This window comes from Neopsephotus bourkii, unplaced genomic scaffold (genome assembly GCF_033783945.1).
Source record: "Neopsephotus bourkii isolate Nb327-2 ecotype Australia unplaced genomic scaffold, CSIRO-AGI_Nbou_v1 NB_1052, whole genome shotgun sequence".
Taxonomy (NCBI): domain Eukaryota; kingdom Metazoa; phylum Chordata; class Aves; order Psittaciformes; family Psittacidae; genus Neopsephotus; species Neopsephotus bourkii.
Genome location: NW_026901541.1, coordinates 1,474,485 through 1,491,797, shown reverse-complemented (window position 1 = coordinate 1,491,797; position 17,313 = coordinate 1,474,485). Strand labels below are relative to the sequence as shown.

General features: G+C 39.7%; 1 protein-coding gene across 1 annotated transcript in view; it reads left to right on the top strand.

Moving 5' to 3' along the window:
- The first annotated feature begins 3,442 nt into the window (after positions 1–3,442).
- DNAJC3 (DnaJ heat shock protein family (Hsp40) member C3) overlaps positions 3,443–17,313 on the top strand; it is a 32,591-nt gene continuing 18,720 nt past the window's right edge. Inside the window, exons 1-4 of the mRNA XM_061361091.1 lie at positions 3,443–3,644; positions 9,687–9,797; positions 12,837–12,961; positions 14,039–14,113. Coding sequence (XP_061217075.1) covers positions 3,563–3,644; positions 9,687–9,797; positions 12,837–12,961; positions 14,039–14,113 — 393 coding nt within the window. The 5' untranslated portion in view covers positions 3,443–3,562. The remainder of the gene's footprint in view (positions 3,645–9,686; positions 9,798–12,836; positions 12,962–14,038; positions 14,114–17,313) is intronic.

The following is a 17,313-nucleotide window of genomic DNA, read 5'->3' as shown; positions in this document are numbered from 1 at the left end:
CTCTGTTGATAAATTAGTTAGTGATACAGTTTAGTGAATAAAGGAGACTTGATGACCTGTATTACAAACTTAAATGACACCAAATGGCCTATGTAAAGCATATTTATATCAGTATAAAGAGGAGTTAGTAGCCAGTTGTTTTATTTATATAGTGTCTACACACACAGCCATAGCACAGAAGGCTAAATAATTCCACACCAGAAACATACTTCTGACATCAGGGATATGACAAAGACACACAGAATTTTGTTAGGACAGTATGAAGGGGAAAGTATTAATGGAGGCTAGCCTTGCCCTAAAAAAGTAACAAGAAAGTATTAATGGAGGCTAGCCTCTGCCCTTTCAAGTCCATGGACAAAGATCAGCTTTTCCAAGTGCAAGTTCAGAGCATGTAAATTAAGTTCTTGTGCTGGACTTCAGGGTGTAGAGTTTCTGCTTCCATTTACTGCAAAAGGAGCCCAGAAAAATTATTTTCCTTAAAGTCCTCTCCTATGAACACGAATACAAATGTGAAATTACCAAGAGCTGTGGTTACATAAAAATAATCCCATACTAACCAGATATATGCTATTTTATTTAACTCCAACACGGCTGTGTTTCTAATAGGGATATACATAGGCAAGAATAAAAACAAAGTGCGAGGTCTTGGAGACTTCTTACAAGAAGAAACCCTGACAATAGTACCTCCGTGTTACCATCCTCCCTTTATTTTCATACTAGACTGTGCACGCAATATAACAGTCTCCTGCTTTTTTCTGTATCAGGAAGCTTCAATTTGTTTGGTTGCTTTTGGACTCAAGATTATTAATTAAAATATATTGCCAAGCAAAACAGGACCCTGTGTGTTGTCATGTGTAATCCAGACTTCTTACTGTATTACATCTTAGAAGGTTTCTCAGTTAATAAATAGAAACTACAGATTTAACTATCTCCACAGGCCACCATGTTCAGCTCATCCTCTCTATTATAAGCAATGAGTAGTTTCAAGAGTCATTCCTTGCTAATTGCTGCCCTCTGATGTTACTATATATATTACCGGGAGTAAATTCCTTTGTTTTCTGTCTTTTCAGCACTTTGAACATTAATGTAGTCTTTGTCATCCACCCTTTCACTCCAAAACTTAGGACTGCTGAAGAAACTTGTTTCAGACAACAGTCTAATTTTGATGAGTCCCTTTGAAAGACTCTTTGCATTACAGCTGTGTTGCTTTGCTGTTTTTCAAATTCCAAAATATGTTGCCATGTCACATGCATTTGTTCTTTCAAGTCTCCCTCCTCTTTTGCTTCTGAAATCTAGATTATTTTTAAGATGAGTTTTAAGGTCCCTTCCAACCCAAAGGTTGATGAAATCACACAAGGGAATATGTGGCAAAGAACTTGTTCTCCCATTTTAATACTTAGTATCTACATAATATATGTTTGGGAATCTGTGATAATCAGGAATGGTTCTTTATGGTTTATGATCTCTTTCAAGACTTATTGTCCAATTCTGTACACCTGGTGGCATTTCCAGCGCAGAGTGACAATGATTAATGCTTTTTGAGTGGATTCTTTTGTAGTGTTGGCATTACACACTGTTCTTTACACTGCTGTGTCAGCCTGAAATATTGACCTTGGCTCAGTATTCCAGGGCCAAAGTCAAGGACCAAGGGCCTGTCAAGCATCTACTCAGAATGATACTTGATGTTTTAATCGTACTACTTTCATCCTGCTTTAAGGGATTTTGATGCTTGAATCTTTATGCTAGGTATTCCTGCATGAGGTACTGAGTTTTCTCCAACTTGTTTTCTTCTAATCTTGTTATTAAATATGTCATAATCTTCAGTATTATATTCAGTCATCTTAGGGGGTTGGAGGTTTAAATTCCCCTTCCATATTCATTTTGTCTGTCTTTGGTCTAGTATGTTTTTCCTCAGGTAAATCAAATGAATTCATTTATTATAACAGTGACTGCATACTGCTGAGTTCAGCTTTAGGGTTTCATATTTTGTCTTACCCATACTACATGGAGTTGTCAAGTTCTTCATGCTGACATCCTTAGAATGTCATCTATTATTCATTTCACATCTAACACTTCTTGTATTATTTCAAGTTCTTATTTCTGAATTACTTCTGCAGGTCAAATTTGAAGCTGATACCTTTGAAGCATCATCTTAAAAATAAGGTGAAGAGAGATAACTTGCTTTTCTTTTTAACAGCGTGATCTTTCAAAAAAGCTTGTGAATTATTATCATCTAGGGTAAGAAAGGTAATGTGACTGTACTTGCAGAAAGAAGTTTCTGTGGTTGCCAAATCAGACCTGTAAGCCTCAAGTTTTTTGCTTCCTCAGCAGATATAGCATGATGTATTTTTTTTTTACATTGGTGGGGTATAACATGTAATAGGCCCTAAGATGAACTGCTTATCCAACACTAGGCAGATAATTTGAAACAAGGAACAACTAGGCACATACAGGATGTTTTTCTGTGGTAGCTAAGAACAGATTTTCTTTTCATTACAAAACAAAGGGAACGAGATCTGAAAAAATACGTGTTAGATTGCAAGCTATCTTACACAGGCTTTACTTTCAGTTTATAGATCTAGTATGAACTTTCAGTGTGAAAATACCGTGCTCTGTTAAATCACGTCATCAATTTTTCTGCAGTCTGGTAAATCCCTTCACACTGTTTTGCCGTGCCTGGAGGTCAGCACAGAGTTAAGGCCACGCTGACTATCCTGGTTTTGCTCTCAGTGGAAAGCTGGACTGCATCCCAGGGACAGTCAAGCACAGTTTGAAACCACACTTGCCATTCTCTACTCCGTACTAGGTCAGACACAGCGATGAACCAGGATCAATTTACTTCTGACCGAATGCACAATTTTCCTAGTTTGACTAGTCAGAAGTACTATCCTTGAAGGGTAACAGCAACAATCACACCCCAAATGGGGCCTCTTTATATCGACAGTGCTAACTCCCTCCCTTATCCCCGCCAGCAGCCGTTTCACCCCGCTGCTGGCCCGGGGCCAGGAAGCCCTGTCCGCCTCCATGCGTGCCAGCACCCGCAAAGCACGCTCAGTCAGGCTGAACCCGGGCCTGGAACATACCGCTCCTCACCCCAGGAAGAGCCTGGCTACGGCAGGAGAGGGTGGGCAAAGAGACACGGGGTAAAACACATGGGCAGGTGACCGCACTCCAGGCTTCTCTTCCTGACAGCGGCCGACGCCACGACGGCTGAACCGCCCACACCACCATCTCCACCGACCGAACACCGCTGAGGGCAGCGGTGTCGCTCTACAGTACCCCGCATGCGCAGCACAGGGTGGCTAGAGGAGCCCCGGCGCCACTGAGCTTGCCCGAAAGGGCGGTGTGTTCTCTTCCGCGCATGCGCAGAGCCTTGCCCCTCCCGCCCTCCTACTTAGGATGACGGGCTCCCTCTGTAGGGCGCTTCCACGTTAGGGTAGTGCGAGGGGAGGGTGAGCGCGGCGCGGCCAATCAGGGGCGCCCACGACCCACCCCGCAGCGGTTGGAGCCGTCGGCCCTGGGACGGCGCCAGTGTCGCCGCGAGCGTCGGGCCGCGGCGGAGATGGTGTGTCCCGCGGCCTCCGCCGGCCGCCTGGGCTCCGCGCTGCCATTCCTGCTCGTGCTTTTCGACCTCCAGTACCAGGGTGAGTGGAGCTTGTTACTGGGAGGGGGGGGAGTCTGCGGCTCGGCCTTGCCCGGCCCGGCGGTGTGTGGCAATAGAGGTGGCCGCCGCTTCCGTGCGCGGCCCGCTGGGGCAGGTCAGCCTCAGATGGGGTCGCTGCGGGGCCCACGGTGGTGCCTTGTCAGAGGAAGCCGCTGGGTAATCGACCTCCCTCCTTCTGGGCCGTCTTCGTCGATTGCGACGATTAGGAGTGTTTGCATGTCGGTCCGGGTTGAATTGTGCCGATGGAGAGCGGAGCGCAGCCGCGGCCTGGCCACAGGGAGCTGGCGGGCCTGAGCCGGGCTGGAGCGAGGGGAGGCGCGGGGCTGCGAGCACCGTGACGGTGGGGCCGCCGTCCTGAGAGGCGAGTATTTCTGGACAAGGTGTGGGGAAGAAGGAGGTGCAGAGCTGCCACCTCATCAAGGCGGTTCCGAAGGGTGTGTAATGAGGGCACCGTCACTGTTTGTAACCTGCTTGGTTCTGTCCGAGCTCCTGGCGGTGCTGATGGGGGCTCGGTGTGTGTGTTTCGTATCCCTTGGCCTGCTGTTGGGGTGTAAGCTGCTGTGAGGTCTTGAAAACGTGGTGTTATCGAGCGCAACTGTGTGACGGTATTGGCCGCTTCTCTACTAGCCTTGAATTTCTCACTTCTGGAGGAATTTTGTGCCGTTCCCAAGTAAAAAGACATTTTCCACGGTCCTTCTCAGCCCCAGTCATTACTAGTGCCAGACCTACAAGTTCACTGAGGCTTTTGACAGCTGTGTTGTGTTAGGTTATGTTCTTGTTTCATTGTTCTGTCTTTGGTTTTTTCTTTTCTCAACGTTAGTATTTGAAGTTCAGCAGAGAAGTTTATTTGCACTCTTTGCAGCCTGTTTACTTTCAGAATACCCTGTCAGCAACATCAGTATGGTCAAACTTTTATCCACAGGCACCTGTTAAATGTACATCTTGGTTATACAATTGTGCACTTAGCGTTTCACCTGAGGAGCGTTCTTTAACTAGCATTGACAGACTGAAGTGGAACTGAAGCTGCCAATATTTAGAGTAATTCCATAGGCCTAAGAGAGACCTGACTTGACATGAAAAGTTTGGCAGATGTTACTAAACTAATGATTGCTTTGGTCATTTGGCAACAGGCACATTCTGTGGCAGAGATGCTCTGTGAGCCTACATACTGTGGTGTTGATTTGCCTTTTTTTTGGATGTGTACTCCAGTAATGTTAAAGGGAAAATAATACTTGTGGTCAAAGTATACTTCTCCCTCCCCTCCTTCTCTCTCTAAATTCCACCCTCTCCCCCCCCAGCTTTACAAATTGTGACAGTGATGCTTCTACTGAGGATTCTTTATTTGGAGTTGCCAGCCTATTCCCAGTATATGGTTTAATGGCCATAAGGATTTACCAAAGCCACTTTTCCTAATTTGGGATATATTCAGTTAATAAAGATAAACAGTAATATAATGAAAAGTGGTGGTTCTGGATCTTATTTTCTGAACTTCCTAACCTTTTAGTTCATGAATTCATTTTCCAGAGTATGTAGTTAGAGAATTTAGGAGGTGACATTATTACTGTTACTGGTCTTGAACTCAAATGTGTTCATATTCACATTTAATTTGCATCTTGCTGTCTTGATACGGGAGTTCGCCTTGTGACAGACAGCCAATTCATGAACTGGTGGAACAGTCAGCCTGTGTGAACTTTGTATCTTTGTATCAATACCTATGAATACTCCTGTCTGACCGAGAAATGAGTTCAGTAAAAAGGTTTTTGAATACTTGGCTATGTGGCAAGTTGCATTTGAGCCCTTACTGTTGTGTTTCCTGAATTTCTCCTCTTAGAATACCCTGACTTGTGCTGAATAAGCTCCCACTTGATACAAATCAAGATGTATCCTTCGTGGCTGTTTGTTTGCACTAACCGCAACAAAACGAGGTGACTGAGGAGGGTAGAGGAAGATTGTCCACTCCTTCCTGGTAGTGAAAAAAAAACATAATCAGGGGAAGAAGAGACGAGCTTTGAGCATAACTAACAGAGCTCAACTTGTTACTGTCAGACCACCAGCTTGAAGTGTTTCTCTGCCCCACACCTGTATTTCTATCCTGAGTTTGTGGGTTGGTTGTTGTTTTGTTGTTTGTTTTTTTTTCCTCACCCCCCAAAACAAAGGATAATGGGGGAGTGGCTTTTTGGTTTGCCAGTCTTGGCTATGTGTACCAATTTTCTTTGCAAACAGTGGGACTAAAAACTTGGTAGGTGAAAGTTACACATGGCACAGCTAGCTCTCTTAAGGCTCCTTGTGAACATTTATGTATTGCTCCTCAAACTGGGGTTGGATCCAATTCTTTGTTCATTCTTGTCCTTGAAAAGCAACACGCGTAAAAGTAAAGCCTGTTCAAAAATAACAGCAAATTTAAGACTTACTGTGCTAAACACTGGGTCATTCTGATCAAAAAATGCCCCTCCCCAAATCTGTCACTTGCATGACAAGACAAACATCAAGCTCTTTTTTTTTTTCTATTAAAAAAAATACAGAAAAGATTACTGTAAATAAAATTAGTCACATACATGTTTCTCATTTGTTTTTGAAACAACTCGATTTCTGACACAAAATTGGAACTAGTTCTGTTTATTTTCATAGTCTTGTTCCCCAGCTTGGGGGAAAAGAAGCGTGTGTAGACAAATGTAAAATCTTGAAACAGTTTTCAAGTTGAAGGGTATTCTTAAGCTTTTTACATGGACTGATTATATGAGGATGTAGTTGAAGTTTGTGTGTTCAGGTACCCATGTATTAGCACCAGTTATTCTAATAAAACAAAAATCCTACCAAGTAGTTAAAATTTCTTTGAAGTGAGTGTATTTAACTGGAAAAACAGGTTAGCTGCACCTGCTTACCATCTCCTGTGCCTTCTGACTGACTTTGAGGTGACAGGGCTGGAAACAATTATTATCTGAGAGAAGCTTGGTTTTATTTTTGTTTTGTTGGCTTCTTTCTTTGCTCTTCCATCATCAGTGCCACGCCTACAGACTCTTGAACTTACCCACAATATCTGACTTGATTTGACTGCTGGGGCTCTTGTGTGTGATCATCTGTCATCCTTGGTGAATAGGTAACTATTAGGCAGGCTTTAGAAATAACATTCAAATTAAAATACTTGAAAGCTCTAGAAATAAATAGTATACTTGCATATTTCTTGCATAAACTTAGTTTCTTGCTGGAGCATACAAAACTTCTTCAGCTGCAGGGCTGGGCCCTTCATATCCAGCTCACTAATGTCTGCACATATGCTGGAAAGAGCTCTGTGTGTTCAGTTGTTTTTTGCCTCTGGTTGAACTTGAGTCTTCACGTTCATTCCCAGACCAAAGAGTGAGTAGATACCCAAGAAGGTTACACAGGATTGGAGTCCTTAGACTTCTGTGCCTGTTTTAGCAGTTTGCAGATGGTTGCTCTGGCGTGGTTTATTTAAAGCAATTGTTTGCCTACAGCCAGAAAATGAGTAAGCATTCATGTAGATTTAAATGAATAATCAGCCCAACTATCAGGTCAGTGTACAGTGTTCCTGAGTAGTTATGGTAAATGTCACTTTTCATCATGGTTACACTGTTTATATAGGCTGCTTCTGGAGATTCCCACATCAACTTACGATGTTCAGCAACTTGCATACTTTTAATGTATGTCTAGTATAATTAGTCTTCTTCTGCAGGGAGCATACAATACTTCCCAGTTTGCCTTATTTCTCTATCTGTGTTGCTTCTGCTTTTATTACTTACCTGCTTACTACTAATGGTCATCTGTCTCATTTCATTTATGTTCAATATTTTCAAGGAAAAAGAAGTCTCTCCTGCCTAAAGTGTTATGTAACTGTAAAGCTGTACTGAACATAATGTGTATGAAAGGTATAAATTGTATAGGTACATCTTACTGTGGAAAATCTATTCTTGGAGCTGTCCTGATGTGACTAAATGTGAAAATAAGGGCACTCCCTCAGATGCTTGAGACTCTCTGAAAATTGAATGCCATGTTTAGGTGGATGGAAGGCTCATCCAAGAGTAATTTACAGCCCACTTCTAGGATACTGCTCCAAACTGACAAGTTTTGAAAGATTTCAGGTATTCATATGTGGGGAGAGACAGGAGAGACAAAGCCTAAGAAATTTTTTTATTTCTTTTTTTGTCTCATGTTAAATACTTCAGTCTGTTCATGATTTGATACCTGATTCTTTGCTAGTGTACTTCCAAAGATGGAGAAATCTGTGGGTTTGTTTTCCAGTTTGGGTTGTTTTGGTTTTTTCTTCCCTTCAGTGCTTGCTTTGCCATTTTGGAGGACATTGGACTTACTTGGTGATAAAAACTTCAAGCTGGCAAAGAAGCAACATGGCAAAGAAAATACCTATTTTTCTGAAAATTGGAGATTCACATAAAAGATGCCCTGAGGTAGCATACTGTGTATGGAAAAATTACTGTCAAATACTTCTCTATTATCAGTGGAGCTATTTATGTTTTCTTCAGAGCTATATATAATGTAGAATGGATTTTAAAATGCGTTGTTTAAGAAGAACCCTTAATTGACTCTAGGATAATAATTACTATATGAATGTTATCTATTTAAACAAAAAAACCCTACTGACCAGGAACTTGGGGATTTTTTTTATAAAATAACTTCCATGAATTAAAAAAAAAAAAAGTTTGGTGTTATTGTTCTGAAAGAAATAATTGAAGCCTCTAGAATCTAGTTTGCTGACTTACTATCAGTCTTTTAGCAGGCGAATCTTTTTCCAGTGGATACAGAGGGCATTAATTTTCTTCTGTGGAAGTAAAAGAATTACGAACTGTATTAAGGAGTAGGAAAGAAAAATTAAGATCTTGGGTGCCAAGAGCTCCTGGGTCTAAAAATGTTAAGGATTTGGTGATCCAGACATTAATGTTCTTTTCATTACAAGTACTTTGTTGTTTAATCACCTGTCAGTGTGAGAAGTTTTGATATGCTTTCCTCCAGTCTGTGTAAACAGTTTTATTCAGACTCTAAGAAACAGCTTCAAAGTGGTGGTGCATTTTTGTATTTGAGGTTAATTCAAGTACTTGTCTGAATTAGCTTGATACAAAACCTGACTGAAATAAGTTGATTCCCAGTAATTGTATTTACTCAGGATTTTAATTTGCTACCTTGCTTAAACTTATGCATAAGGTATGCTTTTATTAAAAGATAAGTGCTTATAGTGTGAAAGTTTTAATAGTCATAAACTGGTAAGTTATAGTGAAAGTCTGTCCTGATTTGCAGATTGCTGTGTTACAAATGAAAAATCTCTGTGGCTGAATTGATGGATGTACAGCATGTACTTGAATTCAGCTACTCATTTTTTCTCAACAATAGCCTTTCCCTGTTCATTGAACAGCATCTATTTATTAGCTTTTAACTGAAACTGGCAGTTTGAAAACATACCACTTTAGTGTGATTTTTCATATTTCCAGTTAAATAAAAACAGGGAGGAGGGGGAAGAATCTTAATTGTTGATACCAAAACTTGTGCCCTGAAAACAGTTTGCCTTGGAAATGATAAAGTAAATGAGACAAAATTGCAGTAGACTAGAAGCCAGTAACTCAGATACCTAACTGTTCTCGGTTGAGTCCTAAGTAATCAGTAGGGTCATGAAATTTAACTTCAAGCCTTCTTCTTTGCTATGTGTGCATTATGAGCATTTTTTTTAGATGTTTTTTAAATTGAAAGTTCACATAGAAATGTATTTTGTCAAATTGTTTTTGTAGTTGATGTATAAAGCTTGGTGTGCAAGAAGTATGTTACTGAATGTACAGACAGGAGAAGAAATGCCTATTTGATGCCTTCTCCAGTGTGGTGCTTTACAGTGCTTACCTATTTACTCTAATTTTAGGGACAATGTTTATTAAGTTGCTGATTGTTTTAGTACAGGAATGTGTGACTGCCTTTATATCAGTAACTGCTTGTTATATGTGTTAACACTATGCTTTTGGTATAATCAAACTAGTTATTCAGAACCTTGATCTTGCCTTTCTTTAAGGAACTGAATGTGGAATAAATGCAGAAGTAGAAAAGCAACTTGAAATGGGAAAGAAGTTATTGGCTGCTGGACAGCTAGCAGATGCTTTGTCTCACTTTCATGCAGCTATAGGTATGTATCTCTGGAAAGTGATGCTTTCACTGAAATAAATTTGGATGTTTGTGTTGGATTTTTTTTGTTTTCTTACTGTTTGCTTCATTAAGTATTCTGCTTTCTTGCAAACTGCATTCCATGAGTCACAGAATTTTGGGTGTCTTTATGCAGCAGTTTGGACAGGAGCCAAAAGAGATGTAGAATACTTGTGCTTTGGTTTTAATAAAAGAAACTGTGATATGTGAACACTAAGTCACTGCTGTTCTGCAAGCTAGCTGTATGAAAGCAGTGACAATTGATCATGGCATTGTTTGATGAGGTGCTCCCTGTACCTAATCCCATCAAGATGAGGCTTTGTCTTTATGAAGTTTTTTGAAGTTAGTTTTTGAAAGGTTGAGTTTACAGAGCTGGAGATAAGAAAGAATGGATTAAAAAAACAACATTTCAAGTAGTTCTTTGTTTTTTGGTGTATTTTTTTTTTGCGTTTTTGGGGGGGGTGGTTTGGGGGTTGGTTTGGCTTTTTATTAGTGGTGTTTTTTTTATTCTTGAGGTGGGTGATACCTTAGTGAAACTGATTCTACAAGTTTGAGATACTGAACTGGTAGTGAAGAATATATTAACTGTGCCTCTCAAACTCAGCTAGTGATGTTCAGCTGGTTTTGATGTTACACGTTTTCAACAAACTGAGGAGTTAAATGTTTGCTTCTATAAATTTCAAAGCAACTTGGCTGATTAAAATCCTTTAATTGAAGTGTAAAGACAGAGCACTAGTAAAGAGCAGTCTCATTAACACTAATTTCTCAATTGAATTTTTTATATTTTAAAAGTTGTTGGACTCTTTAATCTGTACAAGTGCATAATTTTCTCAGAAGAATAATACAAAGGTGTTACACATCGAGTCATACTACTGAGGCTTTTCTATTTATGTCTAGGTCTAATAGTGATGTGTAAATGAAATATTTTCTGTTTTTTGAGTTACTCATATTTTCTGTGAGTTTTCTAAGATCAACCTCCCTTTCATAAAGTGAGTGGAGGGGGAACTTCCTCTTTCTCTGTGATATGGAAGCTTCTTGCTGTACCAAGAGGCTCCTTTTTCCACCTTTTGCCTGTGTGTTGCTGTCCAAGCATTCCTGTGGGATCTGAGCAGAGTTAATGTTACAGCTTTTCTTATTCCTTTATTATTGATTGGCAAGCTTTAACTTGGATTTGGTGAGAAGTCCAGTTCAGTTTGTGGCCATTCAGATGCTGGGGGTGGTGCAAAGATGGCAGTGGTGTGAGATGCCTGCATGAAAGAAGCCCTCTGCCTTGCTTGAGCAGCTGATAGAACTATGATGTGACCACCTATGTTGTGACCTTGACAGGATTCTTAGCTGTATGTTGATTTGAGCCTGATTGCTTGAACTGTGATCAGACTTCTTTGTATTCTGCCTTTTTGAGAAGATAGTAAGCACAGTTTGCCTACTGTGTTTGTAGAGGAGGGGAGAAGAAATTTTTTGAACGCTAATTTGTCTGTATTACATTATTGTAGACAGAGGGGTAAATGGATAGTTTTGTTTTGCCTGCGTTTTTTTTTTCCTTTTTTTTGTGTGGTTTTTTTTTTTTTTTTGCTTCTAAACCTCTAAAGTAGAAGAAAGCTATTGTCCATTTTCTCTCCACTTAAATTTCCAGCTCTTTCTTCAGTCCTGTCATGTTGATGGCTTATGCTTTCTCTCTGGGTAAATGTCAACTGCTTTTCATTACTATTACTGGGGAAGTGAGACAAAACCGTATTCTGACTGTCAGAAAGATCATAATCCTTCTGGAATGGAATGTGCTTTCTGGGTTTGCTCTTTTCATGTCTTTCATCCTTTGTGTATTAATTAAGTTCCATAATTTCAGCTGTTGATTTGTGCTACTCTACATATTTAGTTGTATGGAGTAAGACTTAATACCTCTTTTTTTTTTTTTTAAAGGTAGCAACATTTGAATTTACTAGATGTCCATCATGTTGGTATACAGCATGGATGTTGTAATTAAATTTCAGTACTGGACATTCTGACTTTCACAACTAAGACATTGTAGAGGAAGGGTGCAGATACCTTTTCCAGTGGGAACTGAACTAGCATTTTAATGGAGGTGACCAGCTATGAAGCTTGGTTACTGACCATAAGATTTTTGGCAGTGCTGTTTATTCCATTTATTTTTAAGTTCAAATTTAACCTCAGATGAGGTGAGGATGATAAATACTTGTTTCCTGTCACAGATACGGGTGTTCTTGTCTACGTATTCTGGATTGGTGATTTTTTTTTTTTTTTTAATAGCACAGTAGAAGTCCACTGTGTATGGTTGATTGGGTGGTCTAAGTTACTCCTGAGAGCCTGTTTCTTCCAAATACTGCATAGAGGAGAATATTGAGAAAAGTCTTATTCAGTTTCAGAAACTGATTGCCTCCTGTAAGGGGGTATGTACGTGCTAGCCTGAAGATTGTTAAAATAGCTGGATCTTGGAAGTTTGACCAGCATACAATATGGGATATGTGGGCCTTGAAGTTAGCCTTCAGGTTTCAATAATGTATGTGCATTTGTCTGCCATTGAGAGGGGGTGTTAGTGTCCACTTCAGTGTTAAAGAAGCTACTGCTAGTTCAATAGATGAGGAGTTTATGTGTCCATGTGGACATTGGACTTACATATTGGTAATTTTGGAGTTATTTGCTTGCATCCTATATGATTGACAGGGACTGGGATGGAGAATTATGCATGAATATGCTTTCAAATGTAGGCATGCAGTTGGAGATAGAAGGTTAGCATGTAGTGGCTGCTTTGCCATACAAAGCTGAAAAATGTGTACATTTCATTTTCAGTGCTCTTATTTAGCGCTTACTGTAATTGTTATCTTTATTGTTACATAATGAAACTGCATAGTGCTTGGATAACGTTATGAATGTTATGCCTTGTTTATAAATACCGTTTTTTTCAAGTGGCTTAAAAGTCAGGTAACTTTAGAGATTAAAGTTTTGCTGTACCCAAAGTTTCAGTTGCTTTGAGATAGTATTCTGATTACTGTTTGTTCACTTGCAGAGGGAGACTCTGATAACTACATTGCTTATTACAGAAGAGCCACAGTGTACTTAGCCATGGGCAAATCAAAAGCTGCAATTCGTGATTTAAGTAAAGTGGTTGAATTAAAGCAGGACTTCACATCAGTAAGTATTACTGCAGTTGGAAAGTGTTCAAGCATAAACACCTCCTGCTTCAAATTTGGTTTGTTTGTTGGTTTGGTTTTTTTTTTCAGATTTTGCTCAACAGAAATAAATGCATTATTACTCAGAAGGCTTTAAACAGGATAAAATAATAGCAGTGGTGTATGTGCTTTAATTTGTAGCTATGCTGGGTACAGTCTAGCCAGTTATTCTAACAACTAGTAGTAGTTCAATTAAGCCCATGTTCCTCATGGGTTTATGCTGAACATTTCTCTTCTCTTGCTTGTGGTTATTCTCCTCAGTCACCAAGGCTATGCCCTCTGAGACAGAGAAGTGGAAGAGAGCACACAGATGCCTCTTCTGTCTTAATCAGCGTTTGATGTGAAACGTCTCTTCTCCACAGGAATTGTCCTAATCTCATTGCTTTCTGTTGGGATTGTTGCAAGTTCTGATTTACTTATGCCTTTCTCACTCCTGCATACTGTCTGTGGAGACTGCCTCACAATTTGGACACTGATAATGGAGTTATATCTATCTAATTCTTTTATCTTTTTCCACGGGCAGTGCCATGTCCAGTGCAGCTTACATCAAAGGAGTAAATGTTAAATTCATTATTGTGTGAAAATATTGTTAATTTTTCTAGGTCATTAGCTTGTCTTCTTGCATAGCTTCTATTATTTAGAAAGTTTAGTGGAAGAATTAAATGTGGAATTATTTATTGCATATTATTTATGCTAATTTCTTAAAAATCTGTAAGTGGTTATAATCAAGTAACTGGTGTAAGGTAAACATTTACTCTGTTTTGTGCAATTCTTCAGATGAATTCTTTACTTGAGTTTTAGCTGCTTATAAAAACTGTGGCTGCTTTTTCTCCATTGGTTCTGGTGCAGTGATCCTTTGCCATCAGAGGCCTTCTAAGAAGGTCAAATCAAGAAGATGAGGAATGGGTGCCGTGATCTGTTTCAGCTTGTTAGTTATAGTAAAATTCAACTTTCTTTTTCCTGATAAAGGAAGCTGAAGTTTATGTTAATAATTTGCTGAATTCCAATGTGTACATCAAAAGAAATTGTTTTATTTCAGGCAAGATTACAGAGAGGACACTTACTGCTCAAGCAAGGAAAATTTGATGAAGCAGAGGATGATTTTAAAAATGTGGTAAGTTGGAGGCCTAAGTTGAATTGCATCACTGCTTTTAAGGTTGGGTTCCGAGTCTGAGGAGTTCCCCATATTTCATGTGTGACATGACATTAACAATCTCCATGATCAGAAAGTGCTCAGTTTCCATACAAACACACTTGGATATTACTCACCTAAAGCTCACTTGGGTTGGTGTTGGTTGTTTGATTTTTTTTCTTTTCATGGGTATTTTGTGCATTTTGGCCTTAGATTGCAAAAATAAACTCATCTAGAACAAAATTCCTCAGAGAAAATGTGAAACTCTGTTCCCTCTCTGCACAAGATTTCTGTAAGCATGAGAATAAATAAGATTCATTCTTATTCTTACCCTTCAAGAGTTGCTAGTTTGAACAGCTTGCATATTCCTTATGCCAAAATAAATAGAATTTGCAAGTGTAATTGATGCTCCTTGTTGACTTTCTTTGAAGAGTTTGATGGAGAATGCAGCTCTGCACTGCAGATTACAGATGGTTAATGGAAATCTTACTAGTGACTGTGTATGACAAAACCAGAGCAATTGAACTGTATGCTCTCCAGGGCAGTTGGGAGGAATGGCTCTTGCAGGTATAAATGCACCAGGCAGTCTTTGTGTTTGTAGCAAAGCTGCAGTAGCAATGGCTCCTCTAGCTGCTGCTGCTTCCTCAATATGTTTCTTAGGAGTGTGTGGTCTGGAGTTGTGCATGTGATTGCAGTGCAGCCCTGCTCTTTGCAAATACAGGAGAGTGTTCAGCTCTGATTAACAGCACATAGTTGCTACCATAGCAATTACATGATGTCGGTGTTGAATCTGAGTGTGTATGTATCTTTTTGCAGTTACTGTTTCTTGAAGTATTGTTTAATGCTATGTAATGGAAATGCTGTAGTCAGTTGTCAAGGAACTTGCCATTTTCCAAACCAACTGCAAAAAATTAAGATTGCTGCCTTTAGTGTTTGGTATTTTTTTCTTGTAAATGAGAGGGGAGGAAAGAAGGAGGAAGTCCGTTAGGGATTGAGCAGCTCTTCAAGTGATCAAGACTTTTACATTCAGACTCCTGTTTTTTGCTACCAAAAGTGGTAGGGGCAATACTAGCCACTAGGAAGCTTTGGCTCACGTTGTAATTCAGTGGTCAAGGAGCCAAAAAGAGTAAGTTATACCTTAAAAGTTCTTTCTACTGCTATTGTAGATACAACGAAAGAAATACCAGTGGGATCTCAAAAGCTTTCAGGCTAAAATGTAGTTGTGGACTTGGATACCTCAAATTGTGTGTTTTACATGTGAACAGAGTATGTAATTTGATTATGTTCTTTAGCTGAGTAAATCTAGGTCAGGATCTGAAGAGCTCACTAGACTCTCGCGTTGTTGCCTAGATATCACCTAACTGCAATGCTTTCATTCTGGCTAAGCGTGTAACACATCAGCAGATTGTGTCCAGATCTGGAGCTAAATTGGAGAAAAACTTAGGCCATCCTGCATTAGTTGTGTGCAGGCTCTAAATCTGCAATTACTGTAAGTCAATAGGCATGCAGCAGTCTGGTCATATGTTTGAGTCTGCAGAAGATGAGTATTGTGGAAAAACAAGGTGGAAATGCTGTATTTAGAAATAAAAAAAAACCCCACACAACAAACCCCAAACCCCAGGACAAACCTTCACCCCATTCATTCTTTTTTTGCTGAAGGGAAAGTCTTGCTTTAAAGAAAAATAATCCACTTTCTTTTCTGTGCAGGGTTGCAGGATGTTACCAAGAGTAGGTGGTCTTGAGAACATCATACACATACAGAAATGAATTGTAGGATGTAAAAATGTGGGAGTTTTTGCCTTCAGTGTTGTTTTATTTTCCTGAGGAAATAGTTGCATAGATGAGATGGGTTTTCTTCTGGTAAAGCCTTCTTTGAAATAGGTTATATGCCCTTGAATGATTGTAGATGTGTTCTCTCGTGTGACTTCACGTAGGAGACTGTTTGGGTCAGGTGTTGACTTCAAGGGAGCAGATCAGAATTTAAAGTATTTCCCACTTTTGAGTTGGAGAAACCAGGTCAGGGTGTAGAAATTAGGGAGAGTAATTTTACTTGGATTACCAAAGACAGACATGTAGGAGTGAGATGGTTTGTAATTTCCTGTGTGATGCTTGCATTAAGAGTCAGTGTCAGCAGTGTTCCTTTGTGTGCCTACCAGAACTGCAAGGTGACTGATGCAGGGACCTGTCTGTAAAATGTTGTTTCCTCCAAGCATATTCCGAAGTCTGAATCCCCGTGGAGACTCTGAAAAGCATTATTTTTTTCTTCCCATCCCTCCTCTCGAAGTCATGTTCTTGAAAGGGATCTCAGTGTTTCAGGAGATGCAATAATTTTTGAGGCAGAGAAAAAGCAGGAAAAAATTAGTGCATCTATATGGAGGGGGGGGGATGACAAGTAAACTTTCACAACTTGTAACAGCAGTGGTTTTGTGTAGAGGTGGGGAGAATCATTGAAACTATTCTTTACATGTAGTAGTAACACTATCCTTTAATGTATAAACATGAAAAGAAAAAAAAAGAATCATATCCTTAAATTCTATTTGCATGGCTTTATAATACATGGGAAAAAGTTTCAGGAGCACCCTGTACCTCTTTGAAGTTACCTAATTGCTGAGCAGAACAGTTTCTCAGTTTGGGTGTTTCTGCCTCCTGTGGCATATTAGTACTGGCTGTCTTGTGAGGCAGTGCCAGTGTGAGAGCAGGCAGTGGGAATGCCTGACTGAAAAGGATGGGAGCACTCCTTTCAGGGGCAGAGATTCTTCAAGCCCCAGCCTTCATGCATTGTTTTGAGGTGCCTTTATTTTTTTTTTTTTGTCTACTTTGTACTTCTCTGTTGGCTGAAATTAATAATGAGGTTTGGGTAGAAGGTGTGATTCAGACTTAAGCCTCAACATAAAGTGATAGAATCATAGAATGGTTTGGGTTGGAAGGGACCCTCAGTTACGTGTTTTGAAGTCTAGGATCTAGAGGGTAACAAAGCTTATAACAAATGTCAGCATAGGGGTCTTAATTCTGGTGTTCAGAGTCTTCAGGACATATTGAGGATTAAGAAGTCCTTAGGGCACTTCAGAAAGTTACTTGCTCACAGCGTATGAATAGTATTTATTTCTCTGCTCCAACTTTGGTTGAGTGTTTGTATGCTTTAATACCAAGTTCCTTCTGTTTTGGTTAGTAGTTTCTGAATA